At 39.4% G+C, this 25,506-nt stretch overlaps 2 protein-coding genes and 1 pseudogene across 3 annotated transcripts in view; 2 read left to right on the top strand and 1 right to left on the bottom strand.

Annotated features, from left to right (window-relative positions):
• The first annotated feature begins 3,567 nt into the window (after window positions 1-3,567).
• On the top strand, window positions 3,568-8,079 carry LOC144638734 (tetratricopeptide repeat protein 28-like; annotated as a pseudogene). The gene is made up of 5 exons (XR_013567997.1): window positions 3,568-3,844; window positions 3,965-4,400; window positions 4,729-4,889; window positions 5,010-6,503; window positions 6,959-8,079. The product of XR_013567997.1 is annotated as a tetratricopeptide repeat protein 28-like (transcript).
• Window positions 8,080-8,491: 412 nt separating this feature from the next.
• Window positions 8,492-25,053, bottom strand: LOC144638737 (tetratricopeptide repeat protein 39B-like). The gene is made up of 20 exons (XM_078497984.1): window positions 24,873-25,053; window positions 23,263-23,373; window positions 21,709-21,784; window positions 21,224-21,279; window positions 20,275-20,351; window positions 19,213-19,280; window positions 18,354-18,418; window positions 16,616-16,721; window positions 16,102-16,167; window positions 15,573-15,681; window positions 14,621-14,688; window positions 13,741-13,800; window positions 13,095-13,186; window positions 12,669-12,738; window positions 12,416-12,528; window positions 11,671-11,788; window positions 11,020-11,131; window positions 10,244-10,361; window positions 9,839-9,955; window positions 8,492-9,138 (listed from the first exon to the last, which is right to left on the bottom strand). Exons 1-20 carry the CDS (start codon window positions 24,908-24,910, stop codon window positions 8,799-8,801), a joined length of 1,980 nt encoding a protein of 659 aa, XP_078354110.1. The 5' UTR covers window positions 24,911-25,053; the 3' UTR covers window positions 8,492-8,798.
• Window positions 25,040-25,506, top strand: part of LOC144638733 (lysine-specific demethylase 4A-like) — a 32,067-nt gene continuing 31,600 nt past the window's right edge. The window contains exon 1 of the mRNA XM_078497976.1: window positions 25,040-25,491. Coding sequence (XP_078354102.1) covers window positions 25,372-25,491 — 120 coding nt within the window. The 5' untranslated portion in view covers window positions 25,040-25,371. The remainder of the gene's footprint in view (window positions 25,492-25,506) is intronic.

The raw sequence follows: 25,506 nt of genomic DNA, 5'->3' as shown, positions 1-25,506 counted from the left end.
CCGAATAATCTGTATTTTCTACAGATATCCAGTTAGATTTCGTGACTCAAAGACGCTTTATTAACTTTTATAATTGTTCTGAAAGAATCAGGCAATGTCTCAATTTTTGAGCTGAACTTTAACATGAAGTTTTCAGCGACACAATTTTCATGAAATTGGAGAATTGGTTTCGTTCCAACAGTTTTCGTCCCATGTTTTGTCAAAGATCAAAATCCTAAAATTTAAAAATGGCAAAATCCGTTTTGCTTAGAATTTCTGGAAAAAATAACAGCGAAATTATATAATTAATTCTGTCGTTGTAGTTTGACAAGAATTTGAACTTCCTGTTTTGATCATAAAAATCCAGCAGAGATTGCGTGCCAGTGCTCACAAGTGAATGCTAATGAAGGTCAATGAATGCTAGTCTATAGCTAGTACATTAAGTTTGTTTTGCTAAATCTACCGCTGCTCCGTGCCATCAATCGTCTATACTACCTTCTTCAGTGTCAAAAGGCAAGTGTAGAGTAGTTCACGATCCTTCCACTGTAAAGGTTGTATTTTTGTCAACTCCTGCAGTAAAAGGGTCGTCAAAATTAGACTACACGCCGGTGTTTTCTATTTTAACAATAGAGTGTTTCTGTCGAGGAACTATCGGCTGATAGTTGCCCCGCGGAAATTTGATGTTCTTAAAACAAGTATTAGCTTCTAGGGCAAATATGCTAGTTTTAAGAACATCAAATTTCCAAGGGGCAACTATCAGACCGATAGTTCCGAGACAGAAACACTCTATTGTCTTTATTGTTCACCACTAAATTTTCTTCCGCGCGCACATACAAAAACAAGCATCGTGAATTATTTTTACTTTAGAGGATAAAAAAACTCAATTGAAAGCCGAAAACAAACGAAACAAAACCAGACGAGAAACTCACTAAATGCAGTGAATTTGGTTGGGTTTTTTTGTCTGCAGGCAGCTTGTTTACAAAAAACAGTCACCGGCGGGCACTATCGATCCGGGCATTTTTCACGGGAGGGCACTATGGACTGATAGTGCCCTCCGGCGGACGGGCACTATCGCGTCACGTGTTCAATTTAAACCAATCAGAATCGGAGAAAATTTAGTGGTGAACTATAAGAGCGAATAGTCAACGAGGCGTAGCCTTCGGCCTCATGGAGATAAATTAAAGTTTCAAAAGTTTTTATGAGTCAATGCGTCAGGAGTCTATAAGTCAAATTTTCAATTAGTTATTTAAAATTTAGAAATAGTGCTGGCTTTTATACTAAGAAATAAACGTTAACCGCAAGCAAACAATTTTGGAACTACATACAAGCAAACTGAAGTGGAACTAACCGCAAGCAAATTGGAGTGGACCTAACCGTAAGCAAACCGAAGTGGACCTAATCGAAGGAGAGGCACTAACCGAAACCAAAGTTGAGTTCTTCTATAACTAATTTGTATACAGGCTAACCGTGGTTTAAATAACAGATAACTTCCTTTGTGTAAAAGTCATGTTGACTCATTGACTCATGACTCATAGACTTCGACCTCATCAACTATCACCATAGCCTGTTTAGTACTAAACCCCCGGTATATGGTCGTATATGGGTTTAGTTCGTCTGCAACGCAGGCTACTATCACCTCAAATCACCTCACAGAAATCTCTGTTAATTATTATTGAATAGACGCGAGTGCCGAGTGTTTTACTGAAAAATTGACCACTCGCGTAAAATTCATACGAAGCTACAAACGGGACCAGATTACTTTTGAGGATCGATGATGTCATTTCCCGCCTCTGTTTCCGCTAACAACGGCGAGCGATAGATTCGTGAAGTTCACTGAAGTCGACATAAAAATGTTTTGGGGGCAGGAAAATATTAACGCAAAGAAGAAATTCTGAAAACGTCATTTCAAGGAGTTTCTTGTAATAAAAGTGAGGACAAAACGAGAGATATTCAAGACATTCTAGCCACCGATATGCAAGAGTTTGTGCTTTCGATTCGCTTCAGTTTATGTTTATTTCATAAAAAGAAAATTACACGGCGGCTTGAAGATATGCGCTGCACTCATTCCTGAAATGTTGTTTTTACTACTCGGAAAAAAAAAACACCTTCACGCCGCCGTGTATCCTCGAGATATTTTCATTCGCCATTATACTGAAAGACCTCGTACAAACATGCAGCGATACCTTACACTAAAATGCCTAATAAAATGTATTTATTTGTGTGGACATCAAGTAATGGACGATAAAGACAGTAGACAAAGACAAAACTCTGTAGGAAGTCATTTTATACATATCAGTACTTTTTGTAACTCGTACAGTATCAGTACTTTTTGTGACTCGTACCTGAAATCGATTGGAATCAAACCGAGTACACCTTTGAGGTAGGGCTCGTTAAAGTTATCATAGTCTGTCAGTACACGTGTTGTTCTGTTTGACAAAAAGAAAGCATTTTCGGTGTTTCTATTGAAATCTTGCAAAACGACTAAAAGTCATAAGTGACCCTTTCAAAAGCTTTCTTCGGGTACTCCGTCAAAACTTCTACGAGTACATTTTGTATCGTCCGATTGAAGCGAGTTGAAAGTGTTCTCTCTGTATTTTTAAGAAAGTGCCACGGGGAAATGAACGAAAATCATTCGCTTATTACGATTACCAAAATGTTGATTTCCTTGCTTGCGCTAGTTCCGTTTCTATAGAGTTACCGTAAAAGAGAGTACGCTTTCTTACAGCGTAATTGCTGACAATAGCTTGTAGGGCAAGAAAGAAGATGGTAATTTGTGTATGTCTATGTTGGCCACCAATTCCACAAGTTAAATATCTTCCTCCATGAAAATCTAACCAGAGCTGGTACAATGCCAGTGCAACCGGCCTATGTTGTTTATTTGAAAAACAAAAAAATATATTATGTCTTTACAAAAATACCTTTCAAAATACGTGCATATCAGTGGTGCGGACCAGAAAAAGCTTAATGGAACGATATAGCAATATTCACCCCCAACAAAACCTATGTTGAATGTTAAGAAAGAAAGCACAAACTTTCGAACAAACTTGAACAATCTTCAATGACCTTTTCAATGACCAATGCGTAATTCGTCTGCCAAGACGTACTTGCCAGATAGTTCATCTGGACGGATGATCCGTCTGTTTGCCCGTATTTATACACAGACAAATTATCAGACGAACTAAAAAACGCTCGCCTAATTAAAATGCAAGTTCGCCCAGACGGATCATCCGTCTCTAGTATAAATCGAGCCAATTACAACTGAAAATCGACTTTGCACTGAGATTGGAATAATATAAAACAGTAACAATTTTCATTAAATAACTCAATTGACCTGAGAAAATATGCTTTTATATTTCCTCGTTATCAGGTGTTTACTTGACGGTGGCAATCATGTCCTTATTAATATACAACTATAAAAATGAATAAAATAGCGATGATGTTCAACAAACAAATCCATGGCATTGCCAAACTACTGGGTATAAAAACTGAAGAAAGGAACTGTTTGCAGCTATGGGCAATGTTAATGACAGCTTTGTTAATTTTAAACGAGGACAACAAGCCCTAGAGTACCATGCGTACGACCTTGGCATGGCCAAAGTACGGGGGGACAGGGCTGGAGAAGGACGTGCCTGCTGCAATGTTGGCAATGCTTACCAGATTCTTGGTGATTTTAAAAGAGCCATAGAGTACCATGCGGAAGGTCTAAGCATAGCCAAAGAACTGGGGGACAGGGCTGGGGAAGGACGTGCCTGTTGTAATCTCGGCAATGCTTACCGGAGTCTTGGTGATTTTGTAAAAGGCATAAAGTACCACACGCAACATCGTAGCATCGCGAAAGAACTTGAGGATAGAGATGGAGAAGGACGTGCCTGCTGCCATCTTGGCAATGCTTACCAAGACCTGGGTGACTTTCACAAAGCCATAGAGTACCAAACACAAGTTCTTAGCATCGCGAAAGAGTTAAAGGACAGGGCTTGGGAAGGAGGTGCCTATGGCAATCTTGGCAATGCTTACCAGAGTCTGGGTGATTTCAAACAAGCCATAGAGTACCACACGCAAGATCTTAGCATTGCCAAAGAACTAAGGGACAAGGCTGGAGAAGAACGTGCCTATTGCAATCTTGGCAATGCTTGCTGTTCACTAGGTGATGTTAAACAAGCCATAGAGTACCACAAGCAACATCTTAGAATTGCCAAGGAACTAAGGGACGAGGCTGGAAAAGGACTTGCCTATGGCAATCTTGGCAATGCTTGCTGTTCACTAGGTGATGTTAAACAAGCCATAGAGTACCACAAGCAACATCTTAGAATTGCCAAGGAACTAAGGGACGAGGCTGGAAAAGGACTTGCCTATGGCAATCTTGGCAATGCTTGCTGTTCACTAGGTGATGTTAAACAAGCCATAGAGTACCACAAGCAACATCTTAGAATTGCCAATCTATGGCAATCTTGGCAAATCTTACCGGCGTCTGGGCGATTTTAAACAAGCCATAGAGTACCATACAAAACATCTAAGCATTGCCAAAGAACAAGGGGACAACGCTGGAGAAGGACGTGCCTATGCTGATCTAGGCAATGATTACCAGAGTCTGGGTGATTTTCAACAAGCCAAAGAGTACCAAACGCAAAGTCTTAGCATTGCCAAATCACTGGGGGACAGAGCTGGCGAAGGACTTGTCTATGGCTTTCTCGGTAATGTTTACCAGTGCCTGGGTGATTTTCAAGAAGCCATAGGGTAACAAACGCTATGTCTTAGCATTGCTAAAGAACTGGATGATAAGAATGGAGAAGGAACTGCCAACGGTAGCCTTGGCAATGCTTACTACAGTCTGGGTGATTATAATCAAGCCATAGAGTACTACGCGCAACATCTTAACATTGCCCAGGAACTCGGAAACAAGGCTGGAGAAGGTTGTGCCTATGGCAATCTTGGCAATGCTTACCGGAGTCTGGGTGACTTAAAACAGGCCAAAGAGTGCCACCAGCAAAGTCTTAGTATTAGTAAAAAATTGGGGGACTTGGTTTTAGAAGGACAGGTTAATTATTTCCTTGGCTGTGATTTTGAATTCTCAGATGCTTTGCATGAGGCTCTTGATTATTATCGGGCCAGTGTTAAGCTGTTCGAAGATGTGAGAGCTCTTCTTCGATATGAAGATACGTGGAAAATAAGCTTTCGTAATACATATCGCCAAGCTTACACTGCTCTATGGAGAGCTTTAGTTAGGCTTGAAAATATCAGCGAGGCTTTGTGTGTTGCTGAGGAAGGACGGGCACAGGCGTTGACTGATTCAATGAAACTACAATATCGCTTGGCATTGCTAGTTTCTGGATCACTTCAACCTAGACTAACGATCTCTGACATATTACGTGTTACGTCCACACAAGCAGTTTTCCTAGCACTTGAAAGTAACATAATTCATTCATGGGTACTCCGCAACGGAACGGATGTTCAGTTTAGACAAAAAGAAGTAGAAGATGAAGCTGCCACTACCTTTTTGGAGTGTTTAATGAAAGATGTTTTCAAAGAAAATAACATTGCTGCTCGAGTTACCTGTGAAAATCGTTCCTTGGATGAGCTAAGAAAGAAATTACCGTCCAGTCAAGAATTTGAGCAGGAAACCGTAAAGGCACTGCACTGCGAAAACAATTCTTTGCACACCCTCCATGATTGTATTATTAGCCCCATTGCAGACCTGCTTCAAGGTGACGAATTAATCATTGTCCCGGATGGTCCATTATGCCTGGCTCCTTATGCTGCATTTCTAGATGGCGAATCGAAATATCTAAGTGAATCCGTCAAGATACGCATTGCTCCTTCACTGACAAGTTTAAAACTGATCGCAGATTCTCCTGAGAACTACCACAGAACGAGTGGAGCACTACTTGTGGGAGATCCATGTGTGGAGGAAGTTACCAACGAGCTGGGTGAGCCAATTTTGTCGCCGTTGCCAGATGCGAGAAAGGAAGTCAAGATGATAGGTGAAATGCTGGGTATCAAACCTCTCATTGGAGAAAAAGCTACTAAAGAAGAGGTGCTGAGACAGATCGGTTCAGTTGCCTTGGTACATATCGCAGCACACGGCGAAATGAAATCTGGCGAAATTGCCTTGGCTCCAAATCCTACATGAAAATCTAAAATCCCCAAGGAAAGCGATTTCATGATGAAAATTTCAGATGTGCAAGAGGTCCAGCTACGAGCACGGCTTGTTGTGCTAAGTTGCTGTCACAGTGCACAAGGCACGGTTACGCCTGAGGGTGTGGTCGGTATTGCAAGGGCTTTTCTGGGTGCTGGTGCTCGTTCTGTTCTGGTTGCACTCTGGGCAATTGACGACGAGGCCACTATGGAATTTATGAAGAATTTCTACCAACATCTAAGTCGTGGGTGTAGCGCCAGTGTAGCTCTAAACCGGGCTATGAAATGTCTTCGAGAGTCAGAGAAGTTTGGTGCAGTAAAGTACTGGGCGCCGTTTGTACTCATTGGTGATGACGTCACGATCGAATTTGGAGCTAATCAATAAGGGCATAGTGAGTAGTTCTTTTTCGTAAACTTGTAACAGCGTGAAGATTGCAACTAGTTCTAATAGCTACCTTTAAATTTGTTCCGTTTAGTGTTAAGTGTTCGGCCCTTTAACTACCTTCAAATTTGTTCCGTATAGTGCAAAGTGTTCGGCCCTTTAGCTCAGTTCATTACACTCATTTTCACTCCTCGGTTGTCTTCGGACTTCTTCGGGTTAACATCGGCCATTAAAGTAAGTTTTCGGAAAAATTTCGGAAACCCTCTGAGGACCTCGTTCTTCGGAAATGTCCGGGAAGACTTCCTGTCATCTTTCGAAAGAAGAGTTATATATATTCCGTTTTGTAGTGCTGCTCTTGTCCAATCAGAATCGAGTAATTTAGTTGAGTGCACTTTAAATGAAGGTTAATTGAGATGGAACTCTTGATCGTAAGTATTTACACATATTTGCCGTTTTGTGTTGCAGAAGCCGAGTCATCGCAGAAAGAGAAAACTACTCAACAAGCTTAAACTTTAGTGAGAGAACAGTTATCCTGGGAAAAGAACTTACCCCGGGGAACTTACATTCGGAAAAGAACTTACATTTCTGAGACAAGTATCATAGAAAAACACTAAGAGTGCTCTAGGAAAGTGGCTTTTTATAAGTACGTGTAGAAGAATTCTTTCAAGTTAACAGTTACAATATCCTAGGGTATTTTATTTCTTTTATTATCAACATATCATTCAAGCGACCGATCGCGACCGATAGTCAGTCAATCATTTACTCATTTGTTGTTCAAAATTAACAGACACAGCAAGAGTTAATTTCAATTTTTTGTAAGTATTCAAGTAATTGGCGAGTTGACCGCCATTTTAAATTAGGATACTCACCGTGGCACAAAATACAGTCCATGTATGGAAAAAGCCGAAATACAGTGCGGAGTATTAAACGTTTATAGCATGAGGCATCTTGTGAAAAATTTTGCTGAAGAAATTTGAAATCTGTAGGTTCACTGGAAAACCAGTAATCACGTTTTTAAACTTCTTTATATTTGCATGTAAATTGACGTGTGGAAAGTCAAACCATTTATAAGTAAAACTTTATTCCCTTTCTCCATTTTCTTTGTTGTTTGTCTGGTCATTCAGATGATTTAAAGTGATGTTAACACCCATTTTCGTTTCACTTTTCTCCTCTATATGGGGTTAGCCCTGGTGGGATATTTCCCTATTCAAGCTAATATAGGCATGTGCCACTCCCAAATGGTATGGTTGTTGAGATGATGTAAAGAGGGTCCCGAAGGGGTAAAATGGGAGCTGGAATTTGCCTATTTTGACTGGGATTTGCGTTTATTTTCACTGACAGATTTCTGAGAATGCGCATGCAGGTCAATAATTCTGGTCTCGCTCAACGACGCCTGTGCCTGGGTTCACCGAAGGGAGAGTTCACGGAGTGACTACATTTAGGACAATCAAAACAACAAATAGTATATTACGGTTAAGCCCGGTTTTCCATACGCTGGGAATTTTACTACTGGGAATGGGATTTGGACAAAAAATAGGCTGGGAAATGGGATTTGGGCAAAATTTGGGCTGGGAAATGGGATTTTGTACCCCCCTCCCCCTTCAGGACCCTCTGTAAAGGACATTTCGTTAACGGATACATGATGTTTGTGTACTTAGGGCATGTGACTTTTAACGCTGTGTGGATGTTTTGCGACCACGTGGAGAAATTGTTTACTAGATTTAAGGTCGTAATTCGTCTTAGAAAGTCAAGTTCTAAGAAATGGTTTAACACGAAACCATTTTTTCTGTTTTATGTTCAAAAGGGCAAAGATAAATAGGTCTGGTCTGTATGTTGGAGTACAAACATTCATATATTTTGGTCTGAAAAGGTTAGCGATTCAAGCCCTTTACATGTTTTTATCTAATCTATGTTTTATTTTATTTTAGCACAATCCGTTGCAGTATATCAGCTAAATTACACTTAATTTCTAGATAGTAGCCACAAATCCAAGCAAGAGAGATTAAAGTTTTCTTTATTTACAAATTACTTTAAAGCCATTTCATAAATACTCTGGAAATAAAACGCATTTAAACTAACAATTTACACGTTCACACTAAAAAAAGCTCCTAAAAAGGAATGACAGTGAATGGGGGACTGGCCACTAGCGATAAATACTTCTAAAACTATTTCGCGGAACGCGATGTATGTACAAATACATTTCTCAATTTTATATAAATTTAGAGGGGCTCTCACTCAACACTGCCCCGTACAATTCAAAACAAAAAATGCACACGCTTGAAAAACAATTGAAGTAGAATAATTTTCACACTGTAGTTTCCCTGACAATTTTTTCCTTTGGGGGGCTGTCTGGGGCTATCTCGTCCAGATCCCTCTCGTCTTCCGAGGAATATTCAGGTGCTGTTTCAAAGGAAGAGTTTGAATCTTGGCGAGTGAGACTTGAGGAGCCTTCAAGAGATATACTTATAGAATCACTGTCTGCTGACAGAGTGTTGTTATTTACGCCGTTTTTGGACCGTTTGGCGAGTTTTTTCTCCATTTTAGACGCTTCTTTAGCTTGTTTGCGCCTGTGTTTGATTTCCTGGAGTGCGGAATGAATTCTGAAGTGAAGTCTGCTTTGCAGCATGTGATTTTCGTAATCTTTCCTGTTGTGGCAAATCAAACAAGAAAAACGCATGTTACAGCCGTTAATGTGTTTGCTGACCTCTCTAGATGATTTATAAAACTTGAATTGCGTTCACACTAGCATTAAAACATGTAATACTGCGTTCACACTACCTCCAAAATATGTTTAGAGTCAACAAGTTTAAACGAAGCACGTTTTCCATAAACATTTTTGTTATTGCATTGTTCACATTAGGTGTCCGTTTGCAAAACGTGTTTTATGCCTGGTTCTATGATTAACGTGGTTTTACGGCATTCGAACTTAACCTTATAAATTACAACTACAAATTGCTTTTGCATTCATTCTGTACGAGTTTAAAGTTCACTTGTACTAGGAAGTCCTACAGTCCCTCGTTCCCCCTTTGTGCTCGGCTGCAGTGTTAAACTTGTTTTATCTGGCTTAAACAAGGTTAAATCGAGGTTGTTTCAATCATGTTCAGAATGGACATCTTTTGATCACGATTTACAGAATGCACCGCCTGATGTGAACACTTTTCATAGTAAAACATGTCCCATTCCTGATGAGATTAAACCTATTTAAGCGTAGTGTGAACGCATTAGTCTAATCAAACAATGCAAAAACGCTCTAATACTGGGCTAAAATTCAAAGCGCAAACGTTTGGACAAAATTCCTAAAGAGCCATTACATAGTTATACGAGTGTGATAATATTTTCTTTTACCTTGCTTTATTGAGGAATTCTTTAGCTTGATCCAGGTCTCCCTCTTCCAAGTGAAGGAAGCCCACTTCTGCGCATGCGTAAGGGGCCAAGTAGAAATCCTGAACCAGGTCCTTAGACCTGAAAAACAGAAAGTGGGAAACTTGAAAACAACGACTACCTAGATATAAAGAAACTTCGACGCTAGTTCTTTTTATTTAGCCTTCTGGCCAGAAGCCATTTTGATCGTCACGCAACCGTCGCTCCCAGAAATCTGACAAAAACTCAGCGCCCCTTAAAATAAACACCAGATAGCGAGCCGCGTCTTTCTTCAATTCAGTTCTCTTAAAGCGGAGGCGAAAATTACGGAAAAATTCAAGCATCCTGAAGTTATGGGAAAGATTTCCTGTAGATTTAATAAAGCCCTACCTGTTAACAGCATTTAGCAGACTTTCCATTGCTTGTTTTGGTTTATTAACACAGCGGTAACACATTCCTTGAAGCAGGTGTCCCAAACACCAGTCATCCACGTAATTTTCATTTTCATCTACAAAAAACAACAAAGAAAATTGTATTAAAAGTTTAAACTAGAGTTGAACCTCGAAGTTAGATTGGTTCTGCGCACGCCTATTTTGTGGCGTAATTTTGCGCACGATCACGTGGGTGTCCAATTACAGCTATCCAATTACAACTCTTTGTAATTGGATAACCGTAATTGGACACCTACGCCATTCGCGTGTCAATCACGTGCACTAGAGCGGTTTTCACTTGAGTGTCGAAAGTTAATTGCGTTTGCTTTGATTTTGCATTGGGTTAAAAATCTCGCGCCACTTTTTCAGCCAATCAAAACTAAAACCAAAACCAATCGTGACTCGCGCACGTTTTCCAGCGCTTCTTGCCAGCTACATGTATTTGCTTCGAATTTTGATTGGTTCACTGGAGTGTCTGTGTCCTTTGTGATTGGCCAGAGTAATTACTTTGGTTTTGGTTTTACGACACTCAATTGACAACTGCTCTAAGATGGGTTCTTTCTTGCTGTTTTCCTACTCTTTGAAATCCAATTAAACATATCTTTGAATTTTTTTACACAAAAGAGATGCTCAGACCTTTGTTATTGATACAATTTTATGAATGGGACCTCGTGAGAGAGTAATCGTACTCGTTATCTCAAATTACTCGCCCAATTACTCCCTGAATGGGTTTACCTTTGGTTTCCTCTAATTCAACCAACGATGACTGCACAAGTTTCAGCATTGGTTCCACTAAGTCTGGTCTGCGACGGAGAACCTTGAAGCCATTCCAGAGTAATATAAGCTCCTGGGGGCAAGAAAGTAAAACACATTCAAATCTAGTTATATGGCCTAGCTCTCACGAAGTCTCTGAGAGCTAGTCAGTGGCAGAGCGTCTGAACGGTGTGCGGAAAGGTCATAGGTTCGACTCTAGGTGGCTTGTCTTACCAGGGTTGCAGAAGCCTTTTTCCACACTGACTGATCGATTAATATTTTCTCAATTAAAATTAAGCCTGCGAACCCAGAAGGATATCTGCCTGGTTGTTCTTTCACACCGAAAAGTGTTTTGTTTAAGGCTGACATAACATTAGTTTGTTTAAGTTAACTCTGGCGTATTTCTAAGTTAACCGTGTTTACTATAGTACTATACACACCGCATGCAAGATGGGAATACTGATTCTCCTTACCCACTGTCATACATTTCTTGTAATGTTAGTTCTGAAAATTCGGTTATACATCAAGACGACTTGTCATTCTTTGCTTTTTGCTTTACTCTCATCACATGTCTGCTTAACAATACATTAAGTATAGAGAAATTGTAATCTGATCATTATTTTAGGCACTTACCATTCCAGGGAGAAAAAGACGATTGTTTTGTGCCAGATACTTGTTGGCTTTGTGGATGGAGAATTTTTCGAAAGGAATGGATTTTCCAGCAATACGCTGCTTGTACTCAGGAAGGCGTCTGTTATCGAAACAAAAAGAGAACGAAAGACAAAATTAAGTAAAAGATCTCTGGTTATTTTTGTGTTTGAAGATCCAACGATATGTTGGCTTTGCTTTTCTTTTGCTTTGATAAATAGTTCATAAAACTCGTGCAATGTGAGATCACCAATCCGAAGTGGGCATGCTTTTTTAACCAATCAGGACCAAGCACCCTTTTTTTACACCCAATCAGGAGCGAAATCAAAATCATTTTCCCGCGCTTGGCGCCGGTTGCATGTATTTGCTTGGAATTCTGATTGATTCATTACTTTCTTTATGTTTATTGTGATTGGTCAGATGTGATGTCGTTGGTTTGACGACAGCCATCAGTAAAACCACTCTAAAACAAGAACTGATGAGGAGCTAAACGCAAACACGAAGCAAAGAGGGGGCTTTAAAAACGAAATTCAGAATGTCCAGAATGGTTACGTGCGCGATAGAACAGAAAGTGAATGGTAACCAACACAGGATGGTTCCCCACAGTGAATTATGCGAGATAAAGCCAAGTTGTAGCATTTGCGGGATGTGACAATTAAACCCTAAGAAAAAATCTAAAAAGTTTTTTTTTATTTTTCAATCCAAGAATGTTGCTCTTTCTTTATGTTACCTAAACAGATACTCCTCTGTGTCTTTTTCTCCTCTATCGTCTTCTTTGGCTATTTCTTGGTTTGTTATTCTCGCCATGACTCTGAAGGACGCCTTGAGACACATATATGACGTCTGTGAAGACAAAGGAAACGTGTTAGGTCTGGGGATTAGATTCTATTGATCCAAAATTTGGTTGAAGTCCATGAGCAGAATCCTTCTTTTGCTTTCACTGCTTTCGAACAAAAACGTACTGTAGCATTTTGATCACTTACTCTTGACCAGCGGCTTTCTCTCAAAAGAACACCTGCGTAGTGGTACGCTCTGGCCCAGTCCCCCTTGTACCTGATGAAACACAAAGATACGAATAAGTACATTAGTCTGAGCACAGGCGGCCCAGACGTTGTATTCGATCAACGTGACATATTGATATTGGCGATTGCGTTACGTTTTCAGTCGTTTAAGACGATGTAGGAGAATGCTTCGAAAACCCTCCACTAACCAATTTTATTTTGTGCTGCTGCAAATTCAATTCTTTAGGAAACAACACGAATGAATCACATTTTCAAGGAAGTTTTTCAACAATTTTGTATCTGATTGCAGATCATCACGCGAAACGTGACAAGAACTGAGTGATCTTTTTTTAAGCGAGTAACGCAAGCATTTGTGAGCTAAAGATTGCAGTGTGACAACAAACTTACGTATAACACCACATCAGCTCCCAATAACAAATATGATGGAACTGTTTCCATTCAGACTGAACAGCAATTGAATCGTTGTAGCTCTTGTTAGCCTGTAAACAAAAATACAACAATTCGTTTATCAGAACTCTCAAAATTAATATTGTTATACTATGTAAAACAGGAAAATAGTATTAGAGAGAACAATCAATTTTCCCAATAAAAAAGTTTTATTTAATTCTCGAAGATTGGATCTTATCCATATCAACTTACGAGAAATGAGAGTAGTCGCCCTGTTTTCCAAAGATCCTATGCAAGAGCGGAGGAAGAGGGACATTCTTTTTCTCTTTCCCACGCCCAAACATTTAATAAACGCAAAATTCCTTTAGATTATTAGCCCTCCGAAAATACGTTCGCCAAAAAAGCCTTCGAAATGACTTTTGATTATCAGGAGGCTGGAGAAATTGGGGTTTCACTGCCCATGTTGATTTAAACACTCTTTCTTGATTAAAACACTCTTACTGTAGGAACAGCCTTGCTCCCTTCCTGAATTTACCCATAAAAAAATCCCACACAAAAATATGAAAACATATTCTCAAGAAGATTCCCTGTTTCCATTTAAAATTAATTCGATTTAACTTTATGACTTGCTTGGAATAATACGCACCTCATCCAGTTTTCCTTGAACTTGTTTTATACGACCAGCGTAATACAAGAATATTGCTCCCTGTTGAAAAGAAGAATATGCGATATATTAGCCTCAAAGTAAATAGAAGCCTCTGGCCATGTATACCAAGAGCGCGCACAATTCTTCTTTGAGGGACGTTTTAGACACGACCTGAAAAATTCCATACTGATGACGTAGTTCAACAGAGATCCGTGCAGTGTGTCTGACTGGTTTCTCTTCTTGGTCACGATTTTCCATACCCGAGTAACGACCAATCAGAGAGACTACACGGATGTACGTCATAAGTATGAAGCAGGACTGAATCAGTTGGGGAGTGTCGCCAGTTGAAGGCGACATCACTTCTCCGCTAAGTGACCGAGCCCGCGGTTTTCAATCAATCAATCAATCAAACTTTATTTATAGAGGGTTACACGTAATAGTTTTACAACTAATAAATTTGTGGCCCTCTCTAATGTACTAAAAAATTAAGAATCTACTATAAACAACGTCCCGTCTACTACGTCACGGTCCCGGCTGTGAGCAACATGACGAGTTTGTACGCGCAATGGCTTTCGGAGTACTCGTGAGCGCTCGCGCTAGTTTTTGATTGGATGAAATAATTCGGAAATTCTTCGAGTGCTTCAACAAAGATTTGCCAAAAACCGGCACTTATTTACCCGACCGGAATGTCCAGGGGAATGGAGAGTTGAGAATTTTTGTCACCTTTGAGAACAGAAGAAGGGAGGCTCGCCTAAGATCAGAGTAATTTTTATTCTCTTTAAGTAACCGACAAGAGCGCCGAAAAGTTAGTTGATCGCAAGTTAAACAGTTGGTTCAGTAAATGGACGTTTGTAATTATAATTCCTTCAATTACGTTTACCTTAGGAAACGCCTTTAAATGTGGTTGAAGAATTTCCTCCGCGTACATAACATCTCCTTCGCCATTTCCTGAAATAGAAATCCCAAAGAAGTTGCTTTTGATAGAAATATTATCAGCGGGAATTGATGAATGCAGTAAAAAAAAGAAGGATAGTACAACTGTTCTTGATAGACTTGATAGACACAATATTCTTCCCTCCATCATTTAAATGCTCAGTCCCCCACCACTGAGCTCAAACAATTTGTCGAATTTTCTATAGTTTTCTCGGTTCAGTTGAAAGCGCAACGGTTTGTCTAGACAAACTTGAATGTTTCGCGCGTGAAAAAACGCGAAAAAATGTTGGCCGTTCACGGTAGTTCGAAAATGGCAGTAGTCCACAATTCGCTGGCACCTATTTACATGGTTGAAGGCACTGTGAGAGAACGTGTTCAAATAATTATACCTTATTATAGGAAATTAACGCGTCATGAAATTAACGCGAATTTTAAACATTCGCGTTAATTTAAGTCGCGTTAATTTTTGTTAACGTTAATTTCCGCACCGTTATTTAAGTGAAGCGTTAATTTCCATTATTTTGGCCCCAATTTTTTGTTAAAGTCCAGACGTTCTTGATTCCAAGGAAAAAGCATTATTTTATCTGCCACTATCATTGATACTGTGAAGAACGCTCAAAGTGGAAAAATGACCATGATCATTGTTTTCGTTTAAGATTATACGCCTACAAGTATTGAATTAAACCTGTTATTGTTGTGTACGTCGCGTTAATTGCCTTCATTTTGAAATGTTACCCCCTCTTTCGCGTTAATTTCCTTTATTAGGAAGTAATTTTTCCTTCAACTCGCGTTAATTTAAGCCGCGTTAATTTTAAATACCTTAATTAACACAAGCGTTAATTTCCTATAATAAGGTAACGTGTCTTACCCAAGAACACAACACAGTAACACGAACTTACCAAGATAATACGTGATGACACTGTGATATGCCAACAGCACCATAGCACACATGGGTGACCTCAAATTCTGGTCCTTGCAGCCCTGGTCTAAATGATCCAAGCCTGTAAACTAGTAACATACATTGCAGAAAAAACAAGTGAATCTTTGCTGACCTCAATGTTGACATTGCATGTTAAAGTCACTCATGTTTCATGCACTTTGAAGTGCTTTCAAATCTTAAAAGAGCTTGTGATTCAACTTAGTAATCAGCAAAAATGTTAGCCTTTTGCATGTTATATTGAAAGACATAATGGCTTTCAAAAACTGCAGAATTGCTGACAAACAAACCCATGTGACACAAAAACTAATTCCGTTGACAATTATTACAATTGTAAACATAGATTCCGCTTCTCCTTGATTAAAAACATCACCGAGTACCACTGGCCCACGATGCGTGCAAATATCTACAGCTACATAGCTCATTGCACACATTGCATGCCTATATTTCTAATCGGCTGCTCCTATTGGGTGCTTTTACATGACAATTACCTTGTCTCCTGAAAAGCCAACCCACTCTAACAACTTGATTATTTTGGCTGGAAGCAAGGACAACATCTGAAAGATAAACAAATTCAAGGTACAGTCAACTCTCGTTATAGCGGACACGCTCGGGGCGTCGTTTAGTGTCCGTTATAACGAGAGTCCGTAATAGCAGGAGTATTTTCCAGTCAAACCTCTTTCGCCGGCGATCTGGATTTTGTCCGTAAAAGCGAGTGTCCGCAAGGCGAGAGTTGACTGTATTGTGATTTTAAATAAATTGACCTTCCTTGATGGCTTTTAATGAAAATATTGGTAATGCTCTGTCGTCCCTTACAATGTATATACCCCACTCCCCAGTCTTCCCTCACATACTTGCGACATACAATAGAAGGCTTGGTGCAGAGATAGTTTGTACTGCAACTTAAATAAGGCTTGAGTCACAGATAGTAACGGCCTATGCACTTCAACAGATTAAACCAATTTTGAATAGCAGATGTACAGTCGTAGTTTATCCCAGACTCACCAAATTAAATCCTCCAATTCCTAAATGAACACCTCCTTCAAAGTCCTTTCTTTGAGGTGATTGTTGCAAGGAAGACGGTTGGTGTGCTACCATGTCTAAACAAGTCCTGGGTTAAGACATAACACAGGATTACACTTTGGAATAAAAAAGGGTTGTAATAAATAGTTCAATACACAATTTATTCAACATTATTAAGTTAAAGTGCAAAGAGAGAACTGTATATTAAAGTTTGCATCAGACCTGAAAGAGTCCCATATATGACATCAAAACTTCAGTACCAGTCTATAGCATAAAGTGACTATAAGTATTCATACTCCTCCATATCCCGGCCTGTCCAATCGATGAAAATCGATCATCGGAAACCAATCGATATATTCAATATAATCGATAAAAATCAATCGATTAATATCGATTGGTTCCATTAATCGATGAAAATCGATACTCACAATTCACGTCCTCTTAATTGTATCGATTTTTATCGATTTTATCGATTATAATAAATAAATGAACCATTTATCAATTCTTGCAACATTTGTAAGGCGATACGTTACGCATCCTTTTACTCAAATCCAAGTTCTGCGAGTCGAACAAAGCACGAAATGAACATACTAATAATAGAGGCTATCGTGAAGGGCTACCACAAGTGCCCATTATGATGGAATTTAAATCGCCGTTTCATGACTAAACAAAAAAAAAAGAGCTAGCAACGTCCAAGAGTGTTGTAATTTTGATAGAGTTCCCGGTAGAGTTGAATACCAGTTAAAACTGCTGCGAACCTTTGATAGTTAAGCCCGGAGTGAAGTCAGTCTATACGTGGAAAAAGGGGAAGTGGCCGGGTCTCTTCTTAATTGAAGAAGTTGGTAATTTCAGAAAACTTTGTTTAACAAATCCGTGTTTGTTCACATCAGAGATTATGGAGGGCTATTTAGAGGGTATTGTCCACAAATCACGGGTTTCAAATGATTAAACATTTCGAAGAGAGTTTTGAACACACTTTCAATCAAGTGTTTCGTAATTTTTACACATTTAGATGAAAATCAGCAATTCCACAACAGATCACTTTGTGTGAAGAGGAAAAAATACAATAGGTTTGGCTCAATTGCCAATGCCTAGCGCAAACGTATCTGAAGTCATTATTAAACGATTGCAACTGACAATCGATATAATCGATAAAAATCGATGGCAATTGATGAAAATCGATGAAAATTGATACTCACAACTCTTTGGTTCATTGATTTTCATCGATTTCCGATATCAATCGATTAATTGCTATCGATTATTATCGATTACAATCGATTTTATCGATGATCAAATTTCATCGATTGGGCACGCCGGGTCCATATTTGTCCATAGCAATTAATTGACAGTATTCTTTTATGTAACTATAGGTGAAGAGAGGCACTGTGGGAGTAAAGTGTCTTGCCCGAAAACATCATGAAATAACCCCATGATAGGGCTTGAACACAAATGGTTCCACCTACATGTAGAACCCAATGTGCTTACACTGTTACCCCCGCTGCTTTGTGCTACAGAAATTCTAGCTCCCCTTCAATCACTACATGTAGGTAAAAAAAAATTGTTAAGTCTGTCCAAGCCAAGTGGCTTATATAATACAGCTTGAGCTTATCCCGGTTTCTGTAGCATTAAGTGGCTAGGAGTATTGCTACACCCCCCTGGATGGGATGCTAGTCCATCACAGGGTTACCCCCCAGCAGTAAATTTGCTAAAATTTGCTTACTTGTAAGTCTGATAGGAACTTCTGATTTTGAGGGCTCCTCGAATGAAACTGACCAGATTTTCATCCTGTAAGATAATTCAAACAAGTTTAAGTGTGCACAGGCAGCCCATACCAAAAGCTGGCTGCCACAGTGACCTTATCTAGTGGATTAAAAAAAAAATTGTGTGATGCCAAAAAATAATTGACAATCCAAGGATTAGTTACATGGCATTGGGAACAAGACTTTACTGCTCTTTTCTGAAAGGATAATATGGTCAAACTTAAAACAGTACGTAGTTACTCAGTACTATAAAGTTGCCATGGCAATATGGTGCAATTAACAATCAAGTGTTGCTTAGCAACTTTGGAGATTAAAACAGCAGGCTCTGTCAATTTTTAAAGGTGTGCTGAGGGGTGTTCCCAGGTTTTTTGAAGAGGGTTCATCACGCCAAAATCAGTCACTCAAGAAAGGTCACTTTCAGATCAAATGTGGGACAAACAAATTGCTTGAAGAATTTTGTTTTTGCGGTAAGTTGCTTGAATTTCGACCTAAACGCCGTAAATTTCTTACAGAAACTAAAGAAATTCATTAAGTGTATCGAAGCGAAGTTCTCCAGACTACCTCATGAAGATGAAAAAGGAGAATTTAAACAAATTTAACTTTATTTAACCAAGCTTGTTCAAAAACAAGATTATGCCATCGAGCGCGCTAGCGCGCGCTGTGAATTTAATCCAAATATGGTACTTAGTGATTTTCGTGATTTTCCAAATATGGTACTTAGTGTAAACGAATGTGCAAACGCTTTGTACAAATATGCGAATCATAGGGAGTTACATGTTTCAACCCTTATGAGTTTCTGGTAGTATTGATGACAATTACCTGGATAAAAGTAAGCAAAGCCCTCATAAACAAACACTCAGCATAGCACAGCTCCGCATGTCGCTCAACTAAAACAACAAACAAAATCAGAAAAATCTCGATGATTTGTTAAGTGCAGAATGCAATATGGAACAATTGAAAGTATGATGTTTTATATATGTTCGTGTTTATTTGCTTTATTTTACTTTCGGAAAAACTGTTCACAGGCTACTTGTATTCTTTCCCAGGTTTTCCTTACGCTAATCTTTGCAAACGTATCACAACACTTTTGTTCGTTTGTAACAAAATACTTTTGTCTTCCTTGAAAATGCGATAATATGAAACTTTTGTTTTTTGTTTGTTTTACGGCGGCATCGATGACATTTGTTTAATTTAATGAAGTTACGGTTTAGACTGCACGAAAGACGATTCTCAAAAACTAAAGAAACAAATCTAATCAAAAAACATATTTTTCGACAGGTTTTTTAAAATGCAGTACAGCTAGGATATTTGTTTCCTGGTTATCAGGTGTTCACGCCGAAAATCCCGGTGCAAGTTTTTGCATACCTAATTACGAAAGCGATGTGAAAGTCTCAAAATATAATTTAATTAATTTGCGGTTTTTACTTGGCGCAAAGAAGTCTGCAGGAAGCCTACCGCAAACACGCAATACAAGCGATGTTCATGATAGTTCCAGAAAACAACGTAGACTAATCTGCGCATGCGTTTGATGTAAATTACGTTGAGTAGTACCACAAGGAGAGCAAAGGGTTTTCTGAAACAAATATATACGTTTGAGATCTTCATATGAAAGTAACGTAGATGTGCTCCAGGTTTTACCTAGGGGTACGGTCAGGTACTCCCCACCCCCACCCCCTTCACAAGAAATAATTAATTAATTGATATTAATTAATTAATTGACTATTAAAGTTTACACCATAGCGCTTTAGGAGTTTAGGGCATTAGGGGTTTAGCGGACGACAGCCCCAACAAACCATCACAATAGTGCATTCTGCACTAAAAACATTAGAAATATAAAGAAAAATTTAATACAATAAAGAATCTGGCAAATTTATTGAATACCTTCTGTTAAATTATCATAAGAGGGATTCCAAATCCAGCTTGTAAATGACTCAGTCCATGTATGTTTCCTTCTATACCTAGAAATAATAAAATTATTGGTTTGGTTAAGTCTGCACAGCAACTTGCTCTAGCATTTTTTTACTTTGTCAGTTTACTTTGTTGCGCAGGAGGTGTGTTAGCCTAGTGGTTGGTGCGCTGGACTCTAGATCGAACAGTCCGGGTTCGAGCCCTGGCCGTGCAACTGCATTGTGTTCTTGGGCAAGACACTTTACTCTCATAGTGCCTCTCTTCACCCAGGTGTATAAATGGGTACCGGTGAATTTAATGCTGGGGGGTAACCCGGCAAATTATGGACCGGCATCCCATCCAGGGGGGAGTAGAAATACTCCTAGTCGCTTCATGCTACGGAAACCAGGATAAGCTCTGGCCTGATGGGCCACTAGGCTTGTTTAAGACTTAACCTTTTACTTTGTTGCACTTTCAAGATACTCTTGTCTGATACAGCACTACTGGGGAGATAAATGAGGCTTCACTGGCCAGCGTTAATAATATTTATGTCCTTTCACTAGCAGCCGACAGCTTGACTAGCTTTTAGTCCTGCCAATACTCATCTTCTTGTTGGCGTGTTACTGCTGTGCTGTGCAGTGCCAAGAGCCACATCGATCAGCCCAAGCAAGTTTTCATGTGGGTCCTCTATCCAGGTAGCATTGGAAATATTTGAAAATGTTGGCTTTTTGGAAGAGAGAAAAGCAGGAGGACTCCCAGGGGAAAACCCTTGGAGCAAGGCAAGAACCAACAACAAACTCAACCCAAATATGGCAACAGCCAAAATCAAACCTGAATGACATTGGTGGGAGGTGAGATTCCCCAACATAACACTCATGTTAGAAGTGGTGGACTGAAATCAAGAATAACAATAATTTACACTAAAGTACCGGTATGCAGTTACCTTTCACAAACTTCCAAAGCAATTTTGTTGCTATTGCTTGCTTGCTGAATGGATTGCTGAAGGAAATAATAAGTGTAAAAAATTATTTTAATTATTACAAGTAAATAAGATGTTAATAAATTTTAAACACAATGTCTAAGATAATAATAATGATATTTTTAAAGATGTGTTGTTGTAATTATAGTTTTTTAATTGCATAATTATGTTATTTATTGTGATTTTTGGCCGACGCAGACAATCTAGTGAACAAATCAAAACTCAAGGCATATACACTGTACATATAGCCGTTAGAAGCACAGGCAAATGTGCCAGTCATGACTGGTTTTGGTTTCGCTTCTGATTGGTCAAGAAAGTGGTGCTAGTTTTTAAAACCAATCAAGAAGTGTAGTAATGCAACACCAATGAAACTATTTTTCCTGTAAAATTCCTCTTAGACAGTGATTATTGTTATCATCTGATATAAGTAATAGCCTTGAGATACATACTGGTTCAAAGGTCATCATAGCTTGAAGATACATGATGGTACTGTAGCCAAGAGCATGGTACATGCTTTCATTGACCCTAAAAAAACAAACAAACAAAGTGCTGGATTACTGCAGTAAATTTCAAAATATGTTAAAGAATTTTAATTTGTGAAAATTGATTTTAGAATACTAGCTAGCTCATAGACTTCAGCGCTGTGCTCTAGCAGGGTCTGGGTGCCAGAGGCGACTTACTTTTGCCTGAAGGTGACTTGAATGACTTTGCTATCATAAAAGCTTTTAAGAGCTGGGCACCGAAGATTCCTTACATAAGAGCCTCCGGGCACCCTGCAATTATCCCAAGAGCACAGCTTTGGACTTCCTAAACTTATCTAAAGATGCCCCAGAAAACAGTTGAAGGAAAGCACATGTACATGTATGAACATGACTGTATGTGCATGCAAAGCTACCTTGAGACCAAAAGTTTTTTTTTTTGACATACACTGATAGCCAGTTTGTTCGGCAATACGTACTGTACTTCCCATCATTTGGAAAGTTGGCTTGGAAAGGGGAGGGACTCCCATGTTAACGGCCCAGGGGGGTACTCCGGGATCCAAGTGACGGGGATGTGCGAAGGATTTTTTTTTTGGGGTCGAAATTTTCGATTCCGGGATTTTTTTGGGTAGGAGAATTTGGCAGGTATTTTTTTTCTGGGTGACTTGATTTAAATAGGGGATTTTTTTGGTTTGTATTAAAATCAAACTAAAGTGCCTTGGCGCGGCCTTGGCAATTTAGGGGTAATTTGACTAGGGATTTTTTTGGGCGTTTTTTTTGGTCCAGGGATTTCCTTTTTGGGTAATGTCGGGAGACTTAGGGATTTTTTTCCTGGGTCCTGAGTTTTGCCTCCATTCGATCATCCCCGTCACTTTGATCCCGGAGTACCCCCCTGGGGCTCCTTAACGGGGTGAACCGGGAATACTCCCCAAAAGGCAACCAATCTAGCAAGCTTTATATTTTACCCTCATAAAAGTTGCTATAAAACAGACTAACATGCAAAAAAGAGCCATGGTGATTTTTGATGACAATAAAGACATCATCAAAATTTAACTTTTGATGTCTAGTCAATCTAAACAACCACCAGCCTCATTCCCAGGGTCTCGCTCTTGGGGGCGGTGAGAGAGAGACCCTGGGAACGAGGTTGAACAACCACCCCATATGTACCAGGTTTCTGATGGCATTTAAATTATGTAATTTTAGTGCGCAACTCTAAAAGATGCCTTGATGGGTAAAAACTTTGAAGTTCCATCCTGAAAACCCTAAGTGAGGCAAAATTCTGCAACTGACAGCTCTAAAACTAAAAGAAAACACGAGCATCGCTATCCCCCCATAATTCACATAGGAGTCCACCTTTCCTATGCAGTCAGCAGACCTGTGATATCAAGACTGTCATGAATGAATGAATGAATGACTTTATTAACGTGTCTAAAGTGTTTAGCTGAGGGGAAAAGTCCCCTCTACTAATTGTGGACACCTGACTAAGAAAAAACTTTAAAAAACTTTAACCTATCATTTTCTTACCAAGGTTCAAGTTTTGCTTGCGCTTGAAAGAACTTGTTTGACAGACAGAGGTTGACAGCAATGTTTGTCATTCTTATGGCATCAGCTAGAACCTTCTCATCCACAGCACCGCTGCAAATGAAGCGAGAGCAATCAGTAGAGAAGTCATACCACTATATACTGGTTATATCCAACTAGTTAAATCATTTTAAGGCATTTGTGTCAAGTCCTTTCTAATTGCTCAGTTTTTTGCCCTGTTTAGTGAAAAATTAAGCAGTACACTCCCTCAATTTTTTTGATGGATTTTGAATGCATACAATGAGGCCTTCCAAGGGTTTTTTGCAACAGGCGACATAAATGTAGTGACAATATTCTTGTTCCAGAGCACCGACAGCCAACAGAAACTAGCACCGGAAGGGTGTATATTTGTGACAGCGACAACATTTTCCTCACCAAAAAGGTGACAGGTGGGTTGGAAACGAGTGACAAAGCAACATCAGAAGGCCCCTTGGTAGGCCTCTTCAATTGGGGTGGTGAATTTATGGTCATTCAAAAAGTGCAAGCCTTCCAAAATTTTAGCCGTGGTCTGGTCGTCTCGAATTTTCTGGGATGCCTTCTTGGAGTCTTGATTTCTTTTGCAAGGCTATAAAGAAAGTCTTGATCAGGCTGAGTAGAGGCTCGCAGAGAGGATATCACTCTTGTCGTCTGGCAAAGTCTCAACTTTACCATTTGACACCCCTTACAAAGTCAGGTATAAAATTAAACTAGAAATTAAGGGTTTAAACATTTTAAGCATAAGAATAAGCATTAATCGTATTCTGTATAAAGCATATTGTTATCTAAATGGTATAAATCTGTCAAGTTTTGATTGACACATGATGGCAATCTGCTCTGACTTTAGTGGCTTCCAATCTGCGAGCATTCCTACAACAACAAAACTATCTATATTGGAGGAGATGTTAGCCATTGCAGGCGACCCTAATTACTTAACGACCACGAAAATACAGACATAACAGAGTAAAGGATCTCTGGCCTCAGCGCGAATAATTCAAGGCGAAGTCAAACTTTTTTACTGTTTATACGCCAGGGTTTATAACGACTACACTGATAGTATTGTAAACTACCTTAACCAAAACGATTTTAAGCTAAAATCCATGTCGATCGATGTTAAAAACCACAAAATTAGATTAAACGACAATGTAGATTTCGCATTCAAAGTTAAGCAAGCGTATCTGATGTCAATTATAGCGGCTTTCCTTACTTTTAAGGGACTCGCGCTATATAGGGAAAACAACTGCTTAATTGTCGCGCAAAATCGCGATTTCTGTAAAGAACGAATAAATTTGTATGTACAGAGGTCGCTATGATAACACTTGATTTCGTTGTTTAATAGTGCGAGTTATGCCTTCTTTCACTCGTTCTAAATTTGTTAATTTTAAAAAAATGCCTTCTTTGACTCGTTCTAAATTTGAAAATTAAAAGTAAATTCACTTACCATAAATTGTACGTGACTACATTCTTAATAAAATCGCCATTTGCTTACGCCATTTTGCGCGAGCATTTAGACAGTTGTTTTCCCTATATAGCGCGAGTCCCTTAAAAGTAAGGAAAGCCATTATAGCAAACCTTACCTGGGCTCGCGGTGAGAATTAGCCGTACTAGCGGCCATTTTTAGTGTTGATTTACTACCTCCATTCCTCAAAGAGAATTGCCAAGTATTGGGAGCAGAATAAATGGTAAAACAGTCTGAAAAAAACTAGCTGAAACGCACCTGCGCCTAAAAGTTAGAGTTTGTTTACTGCTCCGGTTTTCCGGGTCGTACCCAGTATTTCTCGAAAGTACTATCCTTACCCCTCCCCACTGGGGTCTGTAATGTCAGAAGGCGTGGCCAGCCGTCATGTCACTCATGTCACAACAGAGAGCCGCGGACAAAGAAACAACACAGAGAAAAGTTTTTGTGGTCGAAACGAAAAAATCTTGGCGTTTCCTTATAACTAACACATTGAAATGCAAAGCAGGAAACGTGTTTATTTACGCTCTCGAACTTTGGCTGTACAGTGGAGTATTTTGTCTTGAGTGGAAGGCTAGAATTAACCTGTGGATATCGCCAAAGGAACCTGAGGGAAAAAGATGGCTTCGGAGGGGAATAAAATCATGGTGTTTCGTCCAACTTTATCCGAGTTTTCCAACTTCCCTGCATATATCCGTAAGATGGAAGAAATGGGCGCTCATCGAGCCGGTGTAGCGAAGGTAATCTTCGTAGAA

This window comes from Oculina patagonica, chromosome 14 (assembly GCF_052425735.1).
Source record: "Oculina patagonica isolate OP01 chromosome 14, crgOcupat, whole genome shotgun sequence".
NCBI classification, from domain to species: domain Eukaryota; kingdom Metazoa; phylum Cnidaria; class Anthozoa; order Scleractinia; family Oculinidae; genus Oculina; species Oculina patagonica.
Note: the sequence above shows the minus strand (reverse complement) of the source record. Positions and strands in the feature narration are given on the sequence as shown.